This window comes from Larus michahellis, chromosome 5, assembly GCF_964199755.1.
Source record: "Larus michahellis chromosome 5, bLarMic1.1, whole genome shotgun sequence".
Lineage (NCBI taxonomy): Eukaryota > Metazoa > Chordata > Aves > Charadriiformes > Laridae > Larus > Larus michahellis.
The window spans coordinates 12,474,301-12,500,172 of NC_133900.1; the positions used below are offsets into that span (position 1 = coordinate 12,474,301).

Genomic DNA, 25,872 nt, shown 5'->3' on the forward strand with positions numbered 1-25,872 from the left:
AAAAATGTTCTGCAGTAAATGTCCTGGTTTGAGCCCAAACCACAACAGTAATAATCAAAAGATGTGTCTTATATCCATCTTTAATTCAAGTTTTTTGTATTAAAAGTGTTTGAAACTTGTTAGTATTCTTTTGAACTCATCACAAATTGACCTGAAAGCTTATATTTCTGTCAAATCTCAAATATTCTTTCCCTGCCTCACCCTGAGGGTTTTTTTTTTTTATTGCTTGTGAACAGTCTGGTGGAAGAGCAGGATTTGCACTTAATTTCTCTTCACTAGATCTGTGTACTTCATATATACGGAGGTTGTAGCATGACTACTGAAATGTTTTTCCAAACTATTAAATAATAGCCTCAGAAATTTTGCCCGTATATAACCTTTTACCTATAGGCCTTTGCCTGTCACACTATACCTATTAACACGGGTGAGACAGTGATTAGAAGAGAGATAATTGAGTCTCTCCAGTCGGCACTGATCGCAGCTGTTGCTGACGTTCTTGTCCTTTGCCCATCATACCTTTCCCCTGCCAGAGTGAAGGTGGTCTGCTGCATGCTGAGCAGATGTTTCTCCTTTGCATAGTTATCTTTTGAGTGCCTTTATATACAAAAATCAGATTGCACTGCTACTGTCACTTTTATCTGATGAGAGGAAATCCCAGACGAATGAAGCTGGTTTTCTTTTCAGGCAGCTAAGCAATGTTGCTCAGGGGCATGTTCTCTTTCCTTGCTTCTGTTGCTGCTCACTGTAAACGTTTTCTTTCTGGCATGTTTCTTCTTTAATCCCTCTTTCCCTCTTTGACCCATATCCTTAATCCCATTGGGTTTCTTTTGAACTTGGTTATTTCTTAGTCTTATGGTACATCTGTCTGCTGTAACTACGAATCGTTTGCCAACACCACATTTTCATCATATTCCCCGAATATCTTTTTCCTCCCACAGTTTGTATTAGAGTACTTGAAGAGGTACAGGGAAACTTTCTGGGACTGGTCATTCTTCAACTCCGTGACACTGTGTCATTCTTTACTTCATTTCTTTTTTCTTCTTATCTTCTCCTATTTTTAGCGTTCTCTTTCTTTTTTTATTTTTTCAACTTTCTCGTGCAATTGGTCGTTATTCTCTCAACAAGTAGAAAACTGTAATGAGAGTATCTGAGTGATATAGATAGCATGGTTCTATATGTTAAATTCACTGAATACACTCATTTAAAATGCCCACTTTCAATGTGTCTGAAACGATTCATTTCTCCATTGCTGTTGAAATAAACAAGATTTCCTTCTTCCCTGATTCTCCTGGTAAGCTCTTAAAAAAGCAGCAGTTGTTCATCACATGCTGTAAAATTCTTCTATGCAAATAGCCATCATTTCTTCTTTCTAGTAGCTCCTATTTTCACTTGAGAAATACGTATTGCACATGTATAATTAGAGGAGGAGAACTATGGGGGAAAAAATGGTATTTTTGAAATTACATTATCTTTATGATGCAGGAGTTTGCTCGCTGGTGCCATTTTTACCTGACTTTTCACACTAAGTATCTTCAAAGGTAAGCACAGTCCAGTGCTCTGGTCTGTAGAGATTAGCCCATTTGAAAAACAGTCTTTTTGTTACTGAAAAGTAGGCATATGGCTATGAACTGTAACTGAATTATTTTACTCGGGGTACTTTCTTGCTGGTGGAGTAGGTGCAGATAACATGGGAAAACAAAACTGTTGGTTTCTGTATTCAGGTTTGCCTCCCAGGGTAACATAGCAATTCAGCAAATACAGCAGCTGGAAGAAGTGCTGGTCACTGGTATCGCAGTGGTCGGGACCTGCTATATTGTGTTGTGTACTGTATGCTGTATTTCAGGGACATATGCATTGTTTTAGATTTCAGGGCTAGCCTTTCATCCCTCCCTATCTACAGATTGCTAGAACAAGTCTACCCGTGATCTGTGCATGCTGAATCCTACTGTTAATTCAGGTTTGAGTAGTGGAGTAGTTAGATATTTTTATCTGCTTCATTTGATTGCTAATGCCAGGTCTTTCCATTTGGTAACTTCTTTGTTTATTATTCATCCCTGAAATTAAATACGTGCGTCTACTAACGGTCTTAATGGTGTGAAAGGATGTTGCAGTTCATGGATATAGTGTACATGAATTACAGATACATGCTTATATTAATAAGATTAATAAGATACCAGAAATTACTGATGAGGAACCTAAACATGCAAGCACTTGTTAACATCTTAATCTATTAAATTTTGTCTTATAACTCTCTTACTACCTACACATGCGAAGGACTGGCCAAACCATGAATGGGGAATCAGTATAAAAGCCAAAACATGAGGTGTACCTTTCCTATGCATTGCCAGAGTGGCTGGTTTGGGGTTTTTTGTTTTGTTTTGTTTCTTTTTTCACATAAGGTAGACTACAGCAGTGCTCCCCAAAAGAATATTTCTTCAGGTGTTGACTGCAGCGTTCAAGAGAGGAGGGTAGGGAATTGAGGGATGTGTGGATTCTGCTGTTCCTTTAAGGGAGATGCCTTTACGCAGGGTACATGCCCTTGAGTTTCCTCTTCCGTAGTGAATACAAACTGCTTTGACTGTGAAATAGGGTCTGACTGGTGTTCTCTTTATTGTAGGTATGATGAGGCTTAGTACCTCTCTGTTGTCATTTCAGTCTCCCTGGTACTGCTGTTTATTTGTTTAAATATTTTCCTATTCTCAGGCCCAAACACATTTTTCCTTCCGTTTCCACCTTTTAACATGCAAAATTTTAAAAACTCTCCATAGATTAGCTTCTTAATAAATTCCAGCATGAAATACTAGTTCCAGGACAACTGGTCTTCTACCTGCATACCTTCGACTAACCAACAGTCATTAAAAAAAAAAATCTGTTTAAAACAATTTAGGTTCTGTGCACTCTGAGGATCTGTTCTCACTGGTTGAGTTGATTTTATTTTGCTTTTTTATTCTCCATTACTCATATAGTTCATCTTGCTAAAACTATGCTGAATTTTTAACTGGTGAATACCAGTAGGAAGCCATTAATGTTATAATGCTGAGGCCAAAAGTAAAAGTGGTCAGAAACTGAGACTAGCAGTAAAATTTGCAAAAAAAAAAAAAAATTAAAAAAAAAAATCAGAAATATCATGGTTTTTAGATGGCCTTCATGCTGGTTTCCTTAGTGTTTTCACTTATTCATATGCCATGAAAGATATCGCAGCATGTTTTAGTAAGTTTATGTTACATAGACAAGTTTATAATTGTGTTATTTTTGTGACTAAATTTGTCAACAACCTTTGCGGAATCAAAAACTGTTCTCATTATTGCAAGGGATAGTGTTACTGGAGGTATTCTTTGATGATCTAGGATTTGGTATTTTGAAAGATCAACAATGTTAGATGGTTTGGGATAGTAATCCTAAAAGAACGGCAGGCATTACTTATGTTCCACTGTTTTAAATAGTGACAGTGTCAGGAAGGATTTCTTTAAATGAATGAAGTTTATACAGGACATGCCATCTATAGTATGACTGAATAAACATTGATTCTAACCTTTATTCATGAAAGTCGGTAATCTCAGGCTAATGCCGCACTTAACTCTGTACTTTCAAAATGATTTGCCTGATCTGATAAATTATGCAGTCTTTTATTTTGACCTTGTAACCTTGTAGAGTTTACTCAAACTGACTCCATAGTATTTGCCACATTAGGAGTATAATGGCTGTAACCAGTTCTTGTACTACAGTTCATTCCGCAGCAAAAGGTAAACACTGGGCCATGAAAATTTATTGATTCAATTACGTGATATACACATAGTACCATTTGAAAAGTGTTTTCGGGATTAAGTCATTACATATCTTCTGTTTGGCCAAAAATCTGAAATATATAAACAAGGAAGCAAGCAAGCAAGTATTGAGAAATATAAACTCTTACTTTTACTGTATGGTGGAATGTGCTGTTAGACATCAATCTAAAAGTTATTTAGGTCAAAGAAAAAGCCAGACGTTGAACTCTCATGCCTTTCTCCCTGACCAAGGTAACTTTTGCCCTCAGTTGATCCTGCAAGTATGTTATAATTTACTATGTAAATTATTTTTGTGTTCAGAGTGTGTTATTTTTGTGTAAGAGTCTAGGCTTTGCAGTTTTTCTGTTTGAACAGAACTGATGATAGTACAAGTTTTTCTTCCTTAAACAGTAGAAGGCAAGGCTTTAAAAAGAGTAGGAAAAAAAAAAAAGTAAATTGGTTCAAGCATAGTGTCATTACATGACATCATTAATTTGTTTCGTACTGTGTGGCCAATTTTGTTTCAGGTAACTATGCTTTTAAATCTAGTGTAGTATGTTTTTATCTTGCATTGGAATATCCGATGCCTTTATCTGCTCAAACAGAGGATCAGGATTATTTTGATACAATTTAAAGACAAAATACAAAAATGATTACGTTTAATTTATTTCTTATGGTACTGACTTTGAGTTTATAATATAGGCAAGGCAAATTCTGCATAACCTCTCTTAAGTAAATGGCACAATAGTATTAAATATATGTATATTTATGAGGCATTTAATATATCAGAAAAATATCTGAAAGCGAAACCTCTAAAGATTCAGGATGCTAGTGAAAAGGAGAATATTCAGATATTGCTAGGAAAAAAAAAAGCATAGCTCAGAAGTAAAACGGATTGTTTTCCTTATTTCTGCTTCTTATACGCTCCATCTTTTGTTTTGATTTGTTTTTTTTCAGGTGCATGTATTAGAAAATGATTAACATCTCCATCTGTGAGGGGATATTTGCATTTGCTCTAGCTAATGTAAACAGGGTAGTTGCTGGGAACTGCACTTGAGAAATGGAGGGAAAATACCCTACTAATGACAATGCTTTATGCAGACATAATTTTGGAAATATGCTTACTCTTGTGCATTGAGAACATGGTTGGGAGAAGGAAGACAAAAAAGAAGGTTGTTTTCTTCACAGTGTTTGAGTTAAAGTACATTTACAATACATAATGCAGTCCTCACTATTTGGTCTGTATAATTTGACCTTGATGATTAGCTTACGTCTTGCATTGAAGAGCGTTTTCTGTTTTACGTGAAGAGTTCTTCCCTTGGGTTTGTTCTTTGGGTGCTGTTGGTCAAGGTATGTGATGTTGCCACTGATTCAACTGCAGCTCTGGCAGAATGGCTAAAGTCACTTTATGGTGAAGCGTGGTAGCCATGACTGATTACAACACTAATATTTCAGAGGTAATTAGGAAACTGGAGAGGGGAAAATGAGTGGTACGTGGAACTCCTGGTGTCTGATTAGCACACATATTGGTGTCAAATGACCTAGTAAAAGACAAACAGAAACTAGTCAATGACAACACAAACTACCATGTTTCCACACTTCAGTGCCTCTGCTACTCAACCCCACGGTACAATTTTAGATTTTGGAAAGAAATGGCAAGAAAAGTGGGAAGAAGTGTCTAAAGTCATTCCCTTCTTGGTGGGGAGGAACATGAAGACGGACAGAAGGACTCTTGACCAGGAGGAAGATGGGGGACATGAAATGGGGGTGAAAATAACAGAGGGCTCTGGAAGTTGGGAGCTGCAGCTGATTAAAGCAATGGCTTCAGAGAAAGGTGAGATGAAGGATACCTATATCCCATAAGAGCTTACAGAACTGCCACTGAGGGAAGGGAAGAAAGGAAAACTCTACATATGGGGTTATAATATTTTAATACTAAAATTGTTCTAGTTATGCAGGTATAAACTGTGTATATTAGCCTGACGATGCAGCTGTAAGCTTCTGTGAGATAAGGCTACAGAGTAATTTGACACATAAATGTGTTTTTGTATTGTTTTTGCTGGTCTGCATCCTGGCTGTGTATTTATGTCGGTGATACTATTGGGAAGTCTGTTAGGACAGAATTTCTCGGTGATTCTCGGGTGGATTTGATAAGGCTGCTGGCCTGTTAAAGTGTGTGGGAGAAGGGCCACTGCAGTTCAACTGCAGTTCTGAAGTTCTGAGTATCACACAGAGATGTCTGCCCCGGCTTGACCCTTCTGAAGAAAATTGCTGTACAAATTTGTTTCAAAAAATGCAGCATGCAGAGATCGGGATGGCTGCAGGCAACTGCTCCCTTAAACAGGCAGGAAGTGTTCTATGATAAAATCCATCCAACCAGAAGCTTATCTTCTTTCATAAAGCTGATCTTTTGGCAATGATTTCTGCAGAATCTAGACGGCCTGTGATTTTCTTGGGTGATAGCTAATTTCTATTATTTTATACCTTTTCTGTTTACTGCCCTTGTTTCTTTTCTGTCTCTCCAATGGAGAGAGGACAGGTAGACAGATGCCTCTACTCCCTACCGCAGTTCCCTATGTTAACAGAGTTATTAAAGTTACAAAGTCAAGAGCTCAAAAGTTTAGCGAGGGTCAGAACTTACATTACTTAATCGACCATATTTTGGCCCTGCATGTTATATGAAACAGTTTTTAATTGGAGACCATTGTAACACTTAGTGCACAGAATGACAACTGCTAAGCAGCTATTCAGATGTTTGGATTTCAGTCAGTAGCCCAGCTCTTGCTTGCTGAGGTAGAATTTTCTTCCTCGCTTTAAGTAAAGTTTTATTTTGTTTCTAACACTGTGAAGTAGATTTATATTCTATACTGAATATAGAAGCCGGTGGCCTTTTCTAGAGTGCCTCTGTGATATCATCTGACTTCACAACTCTTCAGAGCAATTCTTTACAGTGACTTATAATTATTCCCATTTTACAGATGGCAAACTGGGGCACAGAAGAGATTAAAGTCTTAAGTGTCCTCTGCCGGGTTTTCAAATTATCTGGCCATAGTACACTGTTTTTAGTGTTAAGCCTCTATTGACTTTCCAGTGCTGCTCTGGATACCCAGCAGTTCTTCAGCTTGGAGTCCACAGTTTCATACTTGGTACTAAGAAGATGAGAAATATGGTATCAGTGACCATCTGTGAGAAGTCAGATGAGATGCTCAGTGTCATTTGGGTTCTGTACTATCTCTGTTGCTCTTCTCTGAAGACTGCCGTCATCTTTTTCAGACGTCTTCTCCCTTATGTGCCTTGAGATGAACAGTGAAAAGGGATCATCCACCCAAGTAGCAAGGGGAGTAGTCCATTGCAGTGAAAGACTGTGGAGATTTAAGGAGAAGTGCTACAAGTGTACTTGTACTGGAGAAGCGGTATCGGAGTGTGAAATAAATTGGGGATGTAACCAAATCCACTCTTGTCATTACATAAAGCACAGTGTGTGATCAGTATCTAAAGCTGTGATGTGATCCAGTAGATCAGCAGAAGCTACTGAACCTGTTTATCAGAAAAATATGCCTCTATTAGGATTGGATGAAAGAACAGATGGACAGAAGGTTTGAGAGTAGGAAAGATACAGAGAACTAAGAACTAGTAAACTGTGTGGCACAGTATACTTCCTGACATAGTAATATATAGTCAATTTTTCACTTTATTGCTTGCTCATACCAAAGACTTGGTGCTTTGGAATAGGCATTTTTTTGATGGCTATATGACATTTCAGTGTGTGTGTGTGTATATTTAATGATTATGTATAGTTTTGTATAAATATATTTATTTAGATATTTTGATAAGGGCCCTTAAATACTTAAGAACAGTGTAAGTCTCAAAATTTAAAACACATTTCATATTCTTTTTGTTCCTCGTTGGTGCAGAAAAGAGAAGTCTGGAACAGCACAGTCTGAGTGTTGCTTGGTTGACTAGATCTTTCCTAGAGTTCATCATTAATTCCATATGTGTATCTACTGTCTAGCCTTCACAGCGAATGGTACCTTTTATCTTTGGGAAGTCTTTAAGCAATTTAACTTTGCTTAGCTTATTGTTCAGTAATAAGGAAACAACATAAGGGAAGTGAATTAAAATATTGTTTTACATAAAAAATGAAACTACTTATTCATTGTATAAATATACCTCTATTACTATTAATTCAACATCATTGGCTTTGACATAAATGGTTATTATCAGCATAGTTTAGTCTTGAGATAAATGATCTTTCTATCAAGAAACAAAACGCTAATTTTCTTTTAAAGGAATGGGGGGGATAAACTTTATTTTTGCTACTTTTGGTATGTTTAGAGCACAAAAGTAACAGGTTAAGGGGAGGAGTAATCAAAAATATCACAAGTACTTCATATCATTTTCTTGCAACCTTAGCATTTCACCATGAACATTATAAATGACTGATTCTCCTTTAGGTACTGACTTGCTTTAGAATGATGTATGAAATAATATGTGTTTTGCATGTCCTGTTTGTAATGATAAAGGTCATATAGTATCATTTACATAATCTCTAGCCAGAAATGAACTCCAGCAATATCTTCTGTATAACATATACATTATCTGAGGTTTAAAACTCTCATTATTCATGAAAGTTAATTTTACAGTGGGTGTGAATGATCTATCTTATGGCTGCTTTTTTGATCATTCTATAAAATAATATGAAGCAAAGCCTGCACAAATAGCAGGAAAACCAGTAAAGAGTGATGCATTTGCTTGACTCTGTGTATACCCGATTGGATCTTGATTGATGGCAATCATTTGTCTTTGTCAAAAAAAGGAGAAAAATTCAGACATTGAAATAAGAGTGCTATCAAACTTTCTACAATGGCAGAAAGATTCTATTAATGTAGCCTGAGAGTATTAACTGTCTCTGCTAGAAAATGATAAAGAATGTTAATTTTTCTTGAGCACGTTTAAGTGTAAACTGCATTATTTTGTCTATGTGGAAAGGAGCATGATACAGATTTATGGTGTGCTGGAATTGGAATTAAAAAAAAGACTAAATTACAAAAAAGGAAAAGAGAAACAAAAAGCCAAATACAAGAGCTTAATCCTTCTGATTATGATTTCGCAACAAAACAATAAAAGTTTAAGTAGCATAGTGTCGTAAAATCCTTAATGCTGCATTCCAATTGATATTGAAGCTTTGAAGACTAACTTCAAAGGAGGGTGAACGAGAGCAAAAAATAGATATAAAATAAACAAAAAAAAATGACAAGCTTGGTTTTAGAAGTCCTTTTGTATGTCAGATCTAGGTGTATTGACCTATTACTTGAATGGGCTTTAATGCAACTTCCTTATTAATGATACTTAGAAACACAAAGCATATGCTTGTGGGTAATAGTGTATTTAAGGGGGAAAATGCTATTTCACAGTACAGTAATGCTAGCAATGCAAGAATACTTTTCTTTTTAAATAAAGGAATATATAATGTAATATATATAAAAAACAACCAACCAAACAAAAAAACAAACCACCAAAACCCCAAAGCTTTAATCACTGGATTTATCATGCTCTTTGTATCTGTGGATTTTATTATACATCTCTTATGGTCTCAGGTTCTAAATAGCAGTGCTAAAGTTTGATTACTGAAACAATATTTTCTAAATTATGAACACAGTGAATAGCCTCCATTAGTACTGACTTTACCCTAGTAGGGCAAATATTTTTTGTTCCTAAACTTTTAAAGAATAAGAAAACTGTAACATTCAACTTTGATGTTTACTAGTCCTTGAAGCACCCTTAAAGATAAATATTTGAGAGATTGTCTTTTTAAGGACAGCTGAAAGAACAGCCGTATCAAAACTGGGAATCAGGAACTGCAGTTCTAATACCCGTAGTAATGTGCTTTATGGCCCTCATTAAGTAATTTTAAAGTTGTGGTTTTGTAATTTTTTTAAACTATTTATGCACTGTGTTCCTAATAACATTTTCTAGCTTTGCCTCACTGCAATGTGTGTCTGAGTATGGCAGCAGGCTCCTCATTCCAACGTTAAAAGGCAGCATAAGCACAGTGTTATCTGTCCTTGCTTAAAGAACCTTGTAGCGACATCATTAAAAAGTTCACGGTTTCGGATGGATTCACTTGGTAACTTTCGTGAAACTGTTGCTACTGTTGCTGAAGATGCTAAGACATGATTTTTAGCTGGGGGGGAGATGGTGTATTTATTTATTTAATTAATTAAATGGTAGGGTAGGTGAGACATGCCTTGTGTGATTGAGGTCTTTGCTGTTTTAAGGTGCAGCTGCAAGATTACTTCATGACAGGGAAATTTTGGAAGTGGAAACGCTATGTGTTAAATACACACATATACGCACTACTTCACACCCTCTTTTCAGAAAAATAACAAATGAGCACCAGACTAATATTGTAGGACAGTGTTAAGGTTATGAGGTCCAATTTTCAGGGAGCGATGGAATCAGGATCACCTGTAATGGTCTAATAAGGACATTATAGAAGAAATACTCTCTTTCTCTCTCCTCCTCCCAGACTTCTTTCTGCTCTTGCCTGCCTGCATTTTCTGACCCTATTAATTTTTCATCAGATGTCTTTTTTGACCTTTTATTGCTTTTCCCAGGTTTTTGTCCTAGCCAGACCTGGTTTTGTGCCAGCTGTTCTCTGCTCTGCCTCTTGTCCTACTGATTCCCAACTCTGTCCTCTTTTCTTTGTTTCATCACCAGCAGATCATGTACGTGTAATCCCTCCCCTTCCACATTTTTGGTCTTCTATGGCTTCCACATATAGGTGCTTTCTTTGTTGCCCCATAGGCTCTTTGTCTCTTCTGTATCTGGATGAAATAATTTCCTCCTTTGTGCTGCTTATGTTGCTGTTGATGTAGAGGGCACTGGTGAAAGACAACTGCAACTTTCTTTGTCTCAATGTCTCTCAATCTTTCTGGAGTAACCATTTCAGAGAAAGTTTAGATATTTATTTTTTTTTTTTAGTAGATAAAATTCTGGACTAGAGGAATTGTTCTCTGTTGGTCTGTGGGAATAATGCATGTTTGTCACAGACAGGAACTAAGACTGTTCTCAGTGGGTTTGACGCACGTGAGGTCACAATCTGAGCATATGAGAAGTGTGATGGGGGGCAATCTGAGAGGCATGATCGAGGGAAGGATGGGCAGCATCTTCAAAGGTGTTTTACCATTAGCAAATACCTATTGATTGTATACAGAGTGTGAACTTCCAAAGCCTTTAGCATGGCCATATTTGGCAGCTTCATACAGAGATAACCAAGGAAAACTTGGGCGACAGCTTCTATGTGGAAAAACTGAAGTTTTCTTAACATAGCTAACTTTGGCTGGTGAAATTTTATTGCAAATGACTAAAATATCATAAACAGAAATTAAAATAATACCTTAGAAGACTTCTGGGCAAATAGAATTACCTGCAAACCTATTTCTTATGAAGCATTTGAAAGCCATTGAATACACATCACAGAATAAATTCAGCCAAAGAACCTCTTATGTTTGTTAATGTGCTAATTTCTCATCCCCAAAATCCCATGCAGTGTGCTGTAACCTCTGTGGTGATTGTCAGTCTGTCTCTTCTCCTCTCACTGCCCCCTTCCCTCATGGGAAATTTTTGGGGAAAATACCATCTTGCAGCGATTAGTATCAAAGATTGGTTACTTCTATCATATGGTTTGGTAAGTAATCCTTAGCTATTGCTGTGATTTGCTGCTTGTTCATATAGCTTCACACATGTATTTAATTTCCAAAGTTTAGCAAAGTTATTCCCTATAAAGAGGGTGAAAGTCTAGATGAAAGCCATCCCTTTTGTGAAAACCATATTCTCTATCCCTCTTAGTGAATAGTACAACAAAGTAAATTTTAATGGTGCATGATACTGAAAATGAATCCCGTGGCCTTGAGAAGTTCTAGCAAAAGATCAGGTTTTATTTGAGTCCTTTAGTGGTTGTTTTCATTGCTGTATTTTTAATTTTTAGTTGAAAAATATAGTAGAAGTAGCTGTGTGTATATTCAGTATTTGAAACAGTTCAAATTAAAATTCGTAAGTCGCTGTAAAAAAATCAAACTGGTTTGCATGTAAATTAATATTTTTTTATTCTTTTCTAGGGCTCTTTTCATTTCATTAGTAACTGAATTAATCTTCTTCCCAAAATGAGAAAGAATAGTTTGTCTTCTGAAAACATTAAAGTTGTTACAGCAATGGAAAACTTTTCACTTTATCTTATCCTTGAAAGCTCTTAAAAAATATATGGCTTTTTAATTTGAAAAGGAAAGTGAAAACATTCAATTTTCATGATGAAATGAAACAGTCTTTTCTCAATTTTGAGTGTCAGTCTGAATTGACTCTTCTGTCAGCAGAGAAGCTAATTGCAAAAAAATATACTTCTGAGTTCTTTTACCATGATTTTTTTTTTAACAGGGTTTTCTGTGATGGATTTAACAAACTTTGTAAACAAGGTTTCTGGGAGAAGTTGTATTATATACTGTGTCAAAATGTTCTTCAATGGGTTCTGTAATTTTTTTCATCATAGGCTACTGAAAAAAATAAGTTATCTTGGTTTAGCAGGGATAATACATGATTATTTCTAAAGCTGAATAATGGAGAAAGGTGTGACTTTACAGATAATTACATATACAGTTTATATATGCGGGAGGAAGATTATGTTCAAGGAAGAAAATATGTGCTGTGATGCAGTATACCTAAATTATGCTTATAAGTATCTGCACAATAATTTAACAGTGATGTGATCTTTAAATAATCTTCTCTGAAGAATTTACATAAAACAAGAATTAACATCTCCAAAAAACAAATGTGGAAAATTGTATGGTTGTTACAGAGAAATGTTCTGCTCTCACATTTGCATTCCAGATTTTAAATATGCAATTTATAGTTTTGTTAGGAGTTTCTTTAGTACCTGAAGGATTTTCCTCTTCAGTGTCCCTACTGTTGTTTTTCATGAATGTTAACAGTATCACATACTATACAGATCCTTGATTTATACATACAGAGATGGAATTCTGTTGTCCAGAAGCTAAGGTTTGCCTGTGCCAATTAAACTCTTTACCTTGGTGCCTACGTGATGCATTAGAACAGAAATTAGCACAGTTCCAGCCTGTTGTTTTTTACTGTAGTAATTCATAGAATCATAGAATGGTTTAAGTTGGAAGGGACCGTAAAGATCGTCTAGTTCCAATCCCCCTGCCATGGACAGGGACACCTCCACACCTCCCGCTACACCAGGTTGCTCAAAGCCTCGTCCAGCCTGGCCTTGAACACTTCCAGGGATGGGGCATCCACAACTTCTCTGGGCAACCTGTTCCAGTGTCTCACCACCCTCACAGTAAAGAATTTCTTTCTAATATCTAATCAAAATCTACCCTCTTTCACTTTAAAACTGTTACCCCTCGTCCTATTGCTACACTCCCTGATAAAGAGTCCCTCCCCATCTCTCCGGTAAGCCCCCTTTGGGTACTGGAAGGCCGCTATAAGGTCTCTCCGGAGCCTTCTCTTCTCCAGACTGAACAACCCCAACTCTCTCAGCGCCTAATTCTTCACAAGCTCTGGGGCTTGAGGCCACTGATACTTGGGTTTGTTTGAAGTCTGTTCCTCCACTGTGGATGAGTAGTTGGAAGAGAAACACATTAGGAGGAAGGAGGAATATAAATAGACAAACCACATTAGACTCAGGAAATCCCCTGAGCTGAAAATAGTTGGAAACTGGCAGAGTATTACGGGGAGAAGTTGTACATGATCAGTTTGATCTTACTCTTCCTTAAGCCACCACTTGAGCCACCGCTGACGTTTTCGGATGCAGAATTTGGGGTTAGACTTTTTGTGAGAAAAGGCACAGCCATTACCCAGCGGGTGCAATTCACATCTCTCCTCTGCAGGGGACAAGAGTCCCTCGGGCGCTTGGTGGTGCCAGTGGAGTGATGCAGTTTGGGTACAGTCCAGGGTGAGTTACTCCAGATTGTTCAGTTCTCCCAGATGGGGACATTTCCTAGTGGTGCTGAGTGGCTGTGGAACACGGATTCTTTGCTGCGTATGGCTTACTGTTTCCAGTTGGGAGTGACAGTGTTGTGCCCATGTCATTCGCCTCCGTGGTGGGATTGCTGTGTTGAGAACTGCTTAATACTGAGAAAGTTGTTTCAATGTTAGGAAAGAACCTAAAGAGGTATGTTGGTTTTCCTACTCTGTGTGTGTGTGTTTGTTTGTTTTTTCCACGTTTGACTTGAAAGTCAGAATTATTGTTGCCGAGATGGGTGGTAAATTTTTCTTAAAAGCAAATAAAAGACTAGGTGGCTGAAGAGGCAAAAGTTGGAAACCTTGTCAAGAGAGGTAATAGTGCCCGTGAAGAAAAATCTTCAATGTCGTCTAGCACGTGTCTCTATGGATGCTAACACAGAGGGGAAAGAAGTTGGGAGGCATTATGTTCTTTTTTAAATCAGTGAAATGAAACAGGAAACGTTTCCTGCTTTGTTGCTTCTTAAGCTTTCATTTTACAGTCTTTTGTTATCAATCCTGTTCTGTAGTGTTGGATTTAAATGCTAACTTTGTTAGTCTTGAGTGTAAAGTAAGGATATGTGGAAGAAAGACAATTGCACTATCTCTTGTATTGCTCAGTCCAAATGTTCATTATCAAGATACCTGTTGCTAGATTTCTCTCTTAAAATAGCTGTAGAAGAGAATTTTGCATCTTCTCAATTAACTGCTTCTGACATGTCACCATACGAGCTTTTGTCCTTGAATTACTATATTAAAGGAACCTTGGGTGGTTTAGCATTCTGACATTGCTTATGCTTTACTGCAGGTAGCCCTTTGGTAACTTTTGTAATATTAATAAGGATGGCTTCTGCACTTCTCTTTCATTAATGTAGACAGAGGGTAAAGTGATTTTCAGAGGAGGCTAGTAACCATCTTCAGAACCTTTAATGACCCTTGGGGCATCGGTGGATCTTAGGAAGCAGTTCAGTAGCTTCAGCTAGCTTTGATAGGATGGGCGATTAAAGCTGCGGATATTTAGATGAGCTCAAATTAGCACTGAGTAATCGGGCATGCAATAGTACTATATTTGTCTAAATATAGGATGACAGTTACAGGTGTGTGCAGAAAAAACAAGTATAAAGTGCCTCCCTACTTCTTGATGTTGGCCCTAAATATCTACTTTCACCTTTCCAAAGGGAGACTCCAAGTTTTTGTTAGCTTATTCTCCCACACCGGCTTCCCATCTTGGGAACCTTTTCCTACCTGTCTAGACCTTAATGCTGCTTCTTCATCCTCGGTAGCATAGTGTACACGCTGAGTTCTTGCGGACTGTGCAGCATATAGGCGTGTAGCAGTATTTTTTATGCCGCCTGCAGGGACTCGATGTGAGCTGATAGCTACCACCTTGCAAAGAGCAGCTCACAGGCAGCATCTTTACTTGCCGACTGTGTCAGGTAACGGTTTCGAACCTGCCCCTGTGCAGTGCCTATTTATTGCCAACCCTTTGTCTCCTGGTTCTTTGACCACCTATAATAGAAGATAAGGTATGTTTTCAGACTACTTTTCCCTTCATTTGAAGCTTGAATAAATACAGTATTCTCTGTGTGGTCCAGGAAAAGGCCCTTCATCGTCATTCAGTGCTGTGTTTTTATTTTTAGAGACCTTCTGCAAGGCTTTCAAAGGAGAAATATATTTAATGAGTTAAACCTTTTTAAAGGTTTTGGAGTCCTGTTGTTGTTTCCCAACTCTGCCACGCTGGTATGGTAACAGTTAGGAGTCTTGCTCCATGTGCTTCTTCGTGGTCTTGCTGCCTTGTACTTATTGTTTCCTGTCTCAGAGAGCAATACAATGTTTGCAGTTACTTGAACTTTCTTACATGTGTTCCTGCAATCATCACACAATGAAGTAATTTCCCAGATTTTTGCCCTCCTCAGATTTTTAAATCCTGAATTAAATCTCTGACAGAAGTGTTAGCCTTTAAATCATGCTTGAAGGGTGGTGTTTTATTTGCTCTTGGTTGGGTTTTTTTGTTTGTTGTGTTGGTTTGTTTTTTTTTTTTTTTTAATGTAAGCTTTGAATTTAGTTATATCAGAGAGTAGGAGAAATGCAGGTAATGTTGAAGTTGGGTATCTCTAAGACTTCAGTATCCTAACCTGCAATCCAAATCCGATAATACCTGTTCCAAGATACTGTTTAGCAGTAGCCAAACATGCTGAGAGAGTTACCTATTCCCCCGAGTGAAATTTAAAGTAGAGGGACAAGTAAGTTCAAATTAATTGAGATTAAGCAAGAATTTGAAGGGGGTATTTTCTGGGTTTTTTTAAAAAATATAAAAAAAAAATATATAAGCAGGCCAGAGTTGTTCCGTCTCTCATAATTTGGAGGACAGTCTTTTTCCTATCAGAGGAACGAACAGCTTGGTCTGTCTTGAATGGAAAACTTACTTTAGCAAGGCTGGTTTGAAAGCAAGTGATCTTTAACAGACCTTGCAGAGCTTCATTCTGGATTGGAAAACTGTAGGTGTTGTACCTAATTCTTGGTCATCTTTCTTAGTCCTCTCTTTGGTGTTTGTTGAATTGCTGAGTTAGTTACTGGATGCTAATTTTAACTTCTTTCTGGGAAAAAATAAATTGAACAATTTGTTTAGACCTTTCTGGCAGAGGACTCTGAAAAAATATATACAAAAAGGAAAAAAAAATTTAACTTCCTGTAGAAGAACATAGAGCAGAAAAGTATTTACTGAATCAGAGGGGTGCAGTGTTACATTTTTATGGAAGCAAGAAAAGTATCCAGCTGTTAAGAGAGCTATAAAAAAAGGATACAGGTTAGCCACAGCTCTTAAAGTGCAGATATGTGGGAATGTGATTTCATCCTGTTTCTTCTAAAAGAGATGGTAGTGAAGCTGAAATGTTTGGTGCAGGTCAAATCTAAGATTTTTTGAAGAAGCTTTACTGTAATTCCTGCATTTAATACTTTCAGTGTCAGTACAATATACAAACGAAATGACAGGTCTGAGGAGATTTTCTTATTTTGGTCGAAAGTTGATCTATATATCCAGAAACGCTTAAAGATTATAATCTAAAATTCCAAGCTACGGGCAAGAATTAGTCTGAGTCTTGATATTTCAATGTACTTTATTCCTCACAGAAAATCTGCTGATGCTGTAATTAGCGAGAAGGTATAGGTCCTTTCTATGCATGTGATTAAGGTGGAAGCATCAGAACCAGCGGGAGTGACTAAGAAGACGAGATTGAGCTGGCTCCTTTATCATATATCCTCCAACCTATATTCTTATATTCCATTGTTCATTTTGACAAGGAAGGGATGACTGCAGACTAAATTTCCGCATCGTGAGACAAACAGCAAAAAAAGCTCCAGTGAGATGCAGTCTTCCTCTTTTTTGGATATTATGGTAGTTATTGTTATTTTCAATATGAATAGCAGATTATGGGATCTGTATGAACTTCAGTTATTTTGAAAAACAAATTAAAAGTTGTTGACTGCAATCAGGTGTAGGATGTTTGAGATCTGGAAAGATTTATGAGCAACTAAGTCGAAACATCCGGTTGCAAATTTGTTATACATTCATTCTTCCATGTCTGAGTCATGTCTGAACTAATTTTTGGTCAAAGCCAGAAGAAAGTTTTCATGTTAACTTCTGATAGAGAAGTGGAGAGGTTTTCATTTCAGTTAATTTATAATTAATCTTGACGGAAAAGCAGCAAGAATTTAACTGTGTCTTAAGGTGCCACCTTTTAAAGTGCAGCTTTATTTTAGACTGATCAAAATAAGATCAGTCTAAGATAAGATAGTGGTTGCAGAATACATGATTAGTACTGTGGCATGTATTTAAGTGAGCCCTCTTTGAAGTATCAGCGTGCACTGGAATGCCAGCACTTCAAAGAATGCTGCCTTCAAAAAAGCTGGGGCTGTGGTTAGCCAACAAGGGGTTAATAAAGAAGAAAGAAGAGCATACATAAACTCATACATAAACAGAGCTGGTTTTAAACTGGAGGTTAATAACGCCATCATCTAGGACAGCAACACCTTAAAGGTGGGCTTGTCTTTACCCTGACACGGTGCTTTATAATGCATAGAGGGAGACGGAGACATTTATAGTCAACATTTTTTCTGGATTGCTTTTTAAATGAGGAATTCAAAGCTTGTCAATGCAGAAAAGAGCCTCTGTGATATTCAAAATTGGCATTGTTCCTGTAGTTTTGTTTTGCATGCTAGTTAGATGGGAATGGATTTTTGGTATGATTCAAAGCACAGAGATCGGGAGGCCTGGGTGGGGAATTGGAGCTACAGCATCTATTGGGTGCTTGAGACAAAGAGATAATATCCTATTTACTGTGTAAAAGCATACAAACAGCATTTCTACCAGTTTTAAAAATTCAAATCTAGGAATTGCAGATCTGTGCTGTTTGTGCTGTCTTGTTTATATGGGGAAATAGCATAAAACATGTGTACAGATGCTTCCCTTCATGACGTTCCCATTTTTTTCCTCTGCACTGGAAGTACCTTAGGTTTAAATCGTACAAGGGTCCCCTACAACCATGCCAAGGTCTTCAGTGTGACAGTTCTACGCTAAGTCCATGTAGACTTTGTGCCTGAAGTTCATACCCTGCTTTTCACATTTACTTTTTCTGAAAGATGCAGAGAAGAATGGCGCTACTTTCTCTTCTGGGAACACAAGGAACACACGCACACTCACGCCCATGCCTCCCCCAGCACCAGCTTTCGATAAAACTGAAGCATAGAAAAGGCAAAAGTCCTTTTAGGAAAATATCCTTTATAGACAAAGCCAAATGTTTTCTTGGAGAAGCATTAAACACAGCAAGCAGACTATGCTAATTCAATGGATTACTCGTGTTCTGCGTAATTGATGTTATGCCAAAGAAGTTGTACTTGGTGGCCTTGGGCCTTTGTTATGGCCAGTTCCTGTTACTACAGCAATGACTGTGGCAGAGATTAAGAGACTGCCTGTGCGTGATGTTTTTTGCTTAAGGGTTCCCAATTATTTCCATTTGTGAAAGTCTGTGTTCTGAAACTGTGGAATATGAATGTCTATGTGTGGGGAAAATGAAGATAACATGAAAAGGCACAGACTCTGCTAATATTAGAGTAGGATTACATGGTATGTCTTTTTTGATATCAAAGATGTTGTTCTTCATCTTTTCCTCCCTTCCCCTGGCCTGCACGTTTCTTTCCCTTGTTTGTAGTTACATAGTTGCTGGTAAGACTGCAGTGTAAGTGGGTTACTGATATAAAACAGAATAAAAACACTGAACCCTAATAAGCCCAGATTGTTACTGTGATTTGGTTTAGTGTGGCTGCACAAACGCTTACGTGAGTGCAACTGAGAGGGGGAGGGGGGGCAGATGATCTTTAACCGGTTTTGCCATTGAAGAAAATATAAGTAACGTAGATAGCGTTTCCAAAGGTTTCAATGCACTTATCTGGAGTTAATGAATCTTTAATGTTCTGAAGTAGATACATTATAAGTGCTGTGAAATACACACGTGGAGATAAAGTGTAGCTGGCCAACTAATATTTTAGCAGTGACTTTGACTTAACGCTAATCAAACCTTTTCCTGTGGGCTTTGGTAATACAGGCAAAGTTGGGAATCAGATCAGGAATCAGATTTGCTGAAAAACAGTCGTTTTCCCTACTGCATCAGTACTCTGGTTTAGATTTACCACATGGCAACACAAACCTTTGTGCACGGAATCTCGGCGTGAGATGCTGAACTTGGTACTGCCACTGACAACTTGCTTGTCAAGTTACATCTTCAGTGTTTGCTTTACCGTCATTAAGCTCAATGTTTTATTTTCCAAAATATGTTAGATATTTTTTTTATTGTGTTACAAATCAATAATGCAGCTGGATGTGCACAAAACATCTTTTAGATTAGTACTTACAGACATGTAGCTAATCATGTTAATGTGCTGTGGTGTAACTTGGTTTTTTAGATCACAGTTTGAGAAAGCTCATTACAAGAGTATTGAAGGGTTTCAGAAAATGTTTTACTTGCTTTCTGAAATTGTGTTTTGTTAAGTCAGTGGAACATACCTTGCATTTTATTATAACGTGCAAAATATGAGAGATTTTAGTTAATATTCTGGACATCCAGCTCCATGAAAATGCAATGGATTTCAATTTGCAAGATAAAGCAGTTTCTTCCATTACATGATGCCCCGCAGTCTGCTAGAGGAACTCCATCAAGATTTCTGTAGTACTTTCTAGAACTTCAGCACTTCTGTCTTTGGACTGACAATCAAATATGAATGCTTATTGCTTCTTTTTTTGGAGAAAAATATTTGTGTATCTTGCAGCACATGTCTGGCTTGAGTTCTTGAAGTATTTTACAGGAAGCAAAAGTTATCTAGAGGTAGAGCAAGAAATGTTCCTGAACATAGTTAAAATAATCCAGCGTATTTTTTCTTTAAAATTGGGCATGGTTATTTGCATTCTGTGATTGCTCTTCTGTGTAACTTAAAAGCAGCAGCTGATATTGTGCATTTGATGAGCCATTGCAACAAAAGTGCTGAATAAATTAAAACCAGAATTGTAGTAGGCTTGCAGTCAATGATGGAGAAATTGGAGCCACCTTCTTCCAGGTTTCCTTTCAAATCTATACTGTTGTTACTGATGAATAAGTGGTGTTGCTGCTCTGTGTTTGGTTGTCTATGAAACTAATTTAGCCTAGGTCTCTGTGTTTGAGCATTTACACCGTAGAAATTGCCATCACTGATTGATTGCCTTGCTGATGGTCTTAGCGGAGAGACCAAGGATTGATTAGGTTTGGAGATTGACTTACCTGCTTAACTCTGCAGTTAGAGTTCCAACGAGGAGTATGTCATCTGGAAATTTATCTTTGTATCTTCACATAGGTTTAGGGCATGTGAATGAGGTATTATGCTTATGTCATGATCACCATCTATGTCCTCATTCCATGGCCTGGGAACAGCCTCTCCAGACACATCAGTGCAGTCATTTCTAGCAGTACAAAATTCATGTTGACTAGTATTTCATATCTGTGTTTAATGTACGTAATTGCCATACAGCAGAGCAAGAACTATTTTTCTTTAAATAGTAGATGTGCAAAGACTATAATAGCAGACTGTGCTGGTCTGAGTCTTCATAACAACACATTTTCCATCTGCTTTTAAGTTTGTTGCAATTGTCTTTCATGTGAGTGGGTTTTCTTGCCTTTAAGGCTAGATAGCCTTCTAGGTGCAAGAGGTCATTTAGGGCTCTAGCCATGTTCTGTCTTTGCAGAGGATTTCTATAACGCTGTGCTGCTTTCACCTTTCTTTCCTTTTCTTTGTTTCTCTTTTCTGTCCTGTGTTTATTTATTGAGTATTTCACTTAATCTAGGGATCCGAATGGGTGCTTCTGTGGTGTGCTAAAATCCATTCTCAACTGGTGGCCCAAGTACAGCCCTAAGACCTATTGCTTTTTTAGGTTTACATTTTCTTTCCTCTTCCCCACCTTGCAGAGTCCCTTTTCTATCCACACTACTGTGCTGACTGCTTCTTTTCTGTGGTCATAGAGATAGCAAACTGTCTTGAAATACACAATGGATAAGGCATTACAAGAAGTAATTCTTCAGCAATTGCATGATCATCTTGTCGTTCTCTGGTTGTACTGCTTAGTTTCAATTCAGTCTCCTACAGGGTATGAGGACCAATAGGTAATTCCCATGCCTAAAATTCCTTTCCTATAACAACATAATAAAACTAATACACCAGTTGGTATGTTTTGTTTCCAATTGCATTAATCTTTGAAACTGGTAGGAAAAATAGGTTTCCTGTTCTTGGAATGAAGATATGTGAGCATTTAAACTTTTTCCCATTGACCGCAGTGAAGTGACTTTTTCTTTTGCATGACATGTGCAGAGTCCTGAGAATATATGTTATATTGGTCATTCTGTATTTCATTTAATTTCTGTACAATTGTAACAATCTAGTTAGTTACGTGGTAATTGAGAGGAAGGTTTTATCTCAATTCTGAGTACGTAGCCTGGTAACTTGGGGAATGGTTTGAAAAATAAAGTAATATAATGCTTATGCTATTTGAATAAAACATTTAATATCAAAGCTTTGTTTCCATTCAGTCAATATTGTTACCAAGGAACCACTAATTACTGTGTATCATGTTAGAGGGGGCCCTGACAAATCCATGCAAATCATATGATTTATAATTCATAAATCCCCAATCCTCTGAGAAATGTTGCTCTTGCACTTACACTAATTGGGTACTTATGTTCATTGATCCAGTCCATATAGCACCTTTAGTCCATACGGCAACCTTTATTGTAGGGCTGGAAACTTCTGTTGTCAAACGTCCCCCGTAGTCGATGGCACTATACTGTTCCCAAAACGTGTGTACTTGGCCCTTTGCGTCATAATCCTTCAGTCCTTCAGTGGTCAGTTCGGCCCGAATCGGAGCAATATTTATGTCTGTCTCCCCATGGCTGTAGAGGTACAAAGTCTGCGTGGTACAGCATTGCCTTTTGGTCATGGCACTGCAGTGGTTAATCCAGCTGACTAGGAAGCTGGTGGTTCTAGAGTAGCCCTGTAGTATACTGGCTTATATTAGTACTAATACGCAGTTTTCCCAGTAGCTGCTCTCAAAAAGGGCTCACTTGTCATTAAGCAGTATAGGTTTTTATTTTTGGCTGTGCAGGTTTCTGTTGGATGTTTTTATGTGTGTAGAGAGTAGATTTTTTTTTTTACCTCATAATACAGTGGCTGCCGATATTTATAGATACCTAAATACACCGTCTAATACTTGATACGTTGTTGTTTGTGAATAATCAGCACACTGGTGAAGGAGATGGAATCCTATGCAAATTTCATACGCTGAACTGAAAATAAAAGTAGGGGACTAAAGATATATTATGTTTCAGGATAATACTTTGTGCCTAATCACTGTTACCTATTTTTCTAATAATTTTAGCATAGTTTTTTAATGTAGTATAATTGTAATTGTTATCCAGAAGAATGGCATCACTTAATTCTATCAAAATTGTAGAAAGATAGATGAATGACAAATTAATAATTTACCATCTTTGCATAATACTGTAGCGCAGAATACCAGAAGGATTGATGGCAGAAGAGGTTAACAAATTTTAGCGGCTTCCATTAGCTTTTCATTGTCATATGTTTGTGGTGCTGACTGAAATAAGCTTTGTAGGAGATCTCAGTCTAGGGAACTAATTACTTGTGCCGATTGCCATACTGATGAATAGACCCTCATTGTATCATTCCCCTGAAGACGAGGAGCAGTCTGTGATTCACGACTGCATCCTGGCTGATATTTGATAATAATTTTAACAGATAAATGTAGGAAGGCAGAATGATGAAGTGCCTATCCATGCTCTACGACTATCAAAGGCATGCACATAGCCAGCTGTGTTCTGCCTTTTTTCTGTAATCACTAATGGAGGATTTTAAGTTATTAATCGACCTTTTAAATAAACCCATATCTTCCTGTGTTTTATAATTTTTGTTTGGTTAATTATTCCAAAATCACTGGATTTTATAATGCAAGCATTCAAATTTTAGCATGACTGTAACACGCACAAAGTGTGAAAATAAGATACTGGGGCATTTGGTTCCAGTACCTCAGTATTTTTCTGAAAGTACGAAATCACAAAGATGGAGAATAGCACTGCCTTTTCTTTGGTGTTAGAAAAAAGGCGTAGAATTTTAATGAAGGTAGATGCAAAGACACTTGCTGTCTTACAAGATTATTTTCAGTCACAATTTTTAGCATCTACAAATTGTGTTTGGGAGTTAGGGTTATGCAAATTTTTCTGGCTTTTGTTACCGTGTTTGTTTGAAGCCTTGATTTACCTTACATAAAACTCATTTGTGCCTTTAGACCTCGAAACTAAGCATGTAGATACCAAGTATTTTTAACATTGTGATCTCTAAATGAGTTGTGGCTATTCATTTGTCAGTGTTGACAGGTATACTTTCTATTAGCTCCTGGACCAGAAATGGAATATATATGCATTTTCATCGATTGTTTTAATACTAGCTATGTTAACAAACAAAATCAGTGGTTTTTAATTTGGACATACAGGTTTTCAGGCTATCATGGCTATTCTAGCTTCGGGCGTTTTCTGTGTGTTTATTTGCTATACCTGAAGTGGGTGGGTTTTGTACATTCTCTGGGCTAAAATACTGTTTTACAGTGGCATTCATTCGCGATCCTAACAAGATAGTAACTGGCACTTATATATGACCATATTAAAAAGATCTACGTATATTTGGAGCATACAATAGAAAAGAATGAATTTGATATAACCTTTTCTAGATGTAATTTTTAAAAAGTATGCCTTCAATATAGCAATTATTACACATCATAACATGTAGTTTTTAATTAAATGTAAAAACGCAACTACATAAACCAGAAATCCAATCTGATTTGCTCGAAAATAGATTGCTGTTTCAGTCTCCTGGAATGGTTTATTTAAAAACAGTAAATGGAAAAGAAATGCATTTTCTTGTGTTGTTCTAAGCCTCAGGGGCTAAATGTAATGAATATTTTAAGAGATTATTTTAATTAAATTCCTGCACATCTAAACAGAGTAATATTTTATTATCACATACATAACCATGTAACTGAGGTATTCATTAAAGTTAACACTTTCTGGACCAAGAATTCATGGTATGATTTACTGACCTTGTGCAAAAAGGCACAAATTAGGAAGAAAAATGAAGGGGGACAGACTTTGATTAATATAGGTAATGCTATACCATATTTATAATAGCCTTTTCCCTATTCTGGTTTATAAATGCAGTCACTGAGAAAGGTGCCCTGCTGAGGCTGAAATGAGGCTGAAATCGGAGCACATGCCACTAGAGTGTGGGGAAACTGATCACACTGTCAGCAATTCATTTCAAAATGATGTATTTAGTGCTCATTTCACCTTCCAAGAAAAAAGGGAAAGGAGTTCCTTAGACTGGAAGGTGATATTGTTATTTTCAAGGACATACCTAAGTAAAAGATTGCAGAAAGGGGGGAGGTTAAAAAAAAAAAAAGGCAAAAGCAGCGCAAACAAGGAGAGCTTTATGCAGAAATTCAGCGCTACCATGCTGTTTGATAATTGCTAACATATGTGGCTCCTCTGTTTCATTGTAGTCGTCCTCGTGAGTTCTGGCGCCTTGACTACTGGGAAGATGACTTGCGGCGCCGGCGACGATTTGTGCGTAACCCCCTTGGATCGACACATCCTGAAGCGACACTAAAAGCAGCCGGAGAACATGGTCAGTATAAAATCTGCTTCTTGCCAATAGCAGCAGGTTACAGTACATGGCAGTAAAGACTAGACCTTCATTCCTAGAGGATGCTAGAAAACTGTGCCAGATGCCAAAGGCTTCTGTCATTGCATTTCCGACACGTTCAATACAAAGATAAACTGACCGTTACTTCGTACGAGCAATGTTGGTGTTTAAGCCTCTTCCTTACATCTCCGTTGAGCTGGCAGTACTGCATGCTTTGCATACAGTGGTTGCAAATATAGTTCTCACTAAGCAGAAGAAAAGGGGATGCGATGTTGCCATTAATCCCTGAACACGCTTTCTTGCGGTAAATTACCTATTTATACTGTAGTAACTTCAGAAGATGATCTTTCCAGTTCAGAAATCCACAGCAATTATTTCAGTTAGCCTTAGCACGTATCTGCCTATTGTTACAGATACATTAAAAGAAAGATAATGCTTATAAAGCAAACTGTATTCAAGACCTTTGCTTATATTTAAGTCCTCAAATTTTTCTGCAAGAATTTGATACAGAAGAAATAGTAATAGATGCTGAAACGTAAAGTATCATTCAAGGAGCAAATGGTAATGATGATTTCTACCTGGTGATTTTAAAAAAGGAGATTGCATTTTATAACAGGGTGGGGTTTTTTTCCCCCCATTTTATTATCAGGGTTCCCTCAGCTACGTGCTGCTGTGTCTATTCTAGAGGAATGTATTCACAAAACTAATACAATAATCAGTTTGAGAATTCTATAATAAACCAAAAAGATAAACAAACAAAAAAGCACCCAAAGCTAGTGAACTTTGGGTTTTAGTCTAGAATTGT

The 25,872-nt window shown here is 37.3% G+C and overlaps 1 protein-coding gene across 4 annotated transcripts in view; it reads left to right on the forward strand.

Annotated features, from left to right (window-relative positions):
* Positions 1-25,872, forward strand: part of LRBA (LPS responsive beige-like anchor protein) — a 414,027-nt gene that overhangs the window by 194,894 nt on the left and 193,261 nt on the right. For all 4 annotated transcript variants that reach the window (XM_074588815.1, XM_074588817.1, XM_074588816.1 and 1 more), the window contains one exon: positions 24,925-25,049. In XM_074588815.1, coding sequence (XP_074444916.1) covers positions 24,925-25,049 — 125 coding nt within the window. The remainder of the gene's footprint in view (positions 1-24,924; positions 25,050-25,872) is intronic.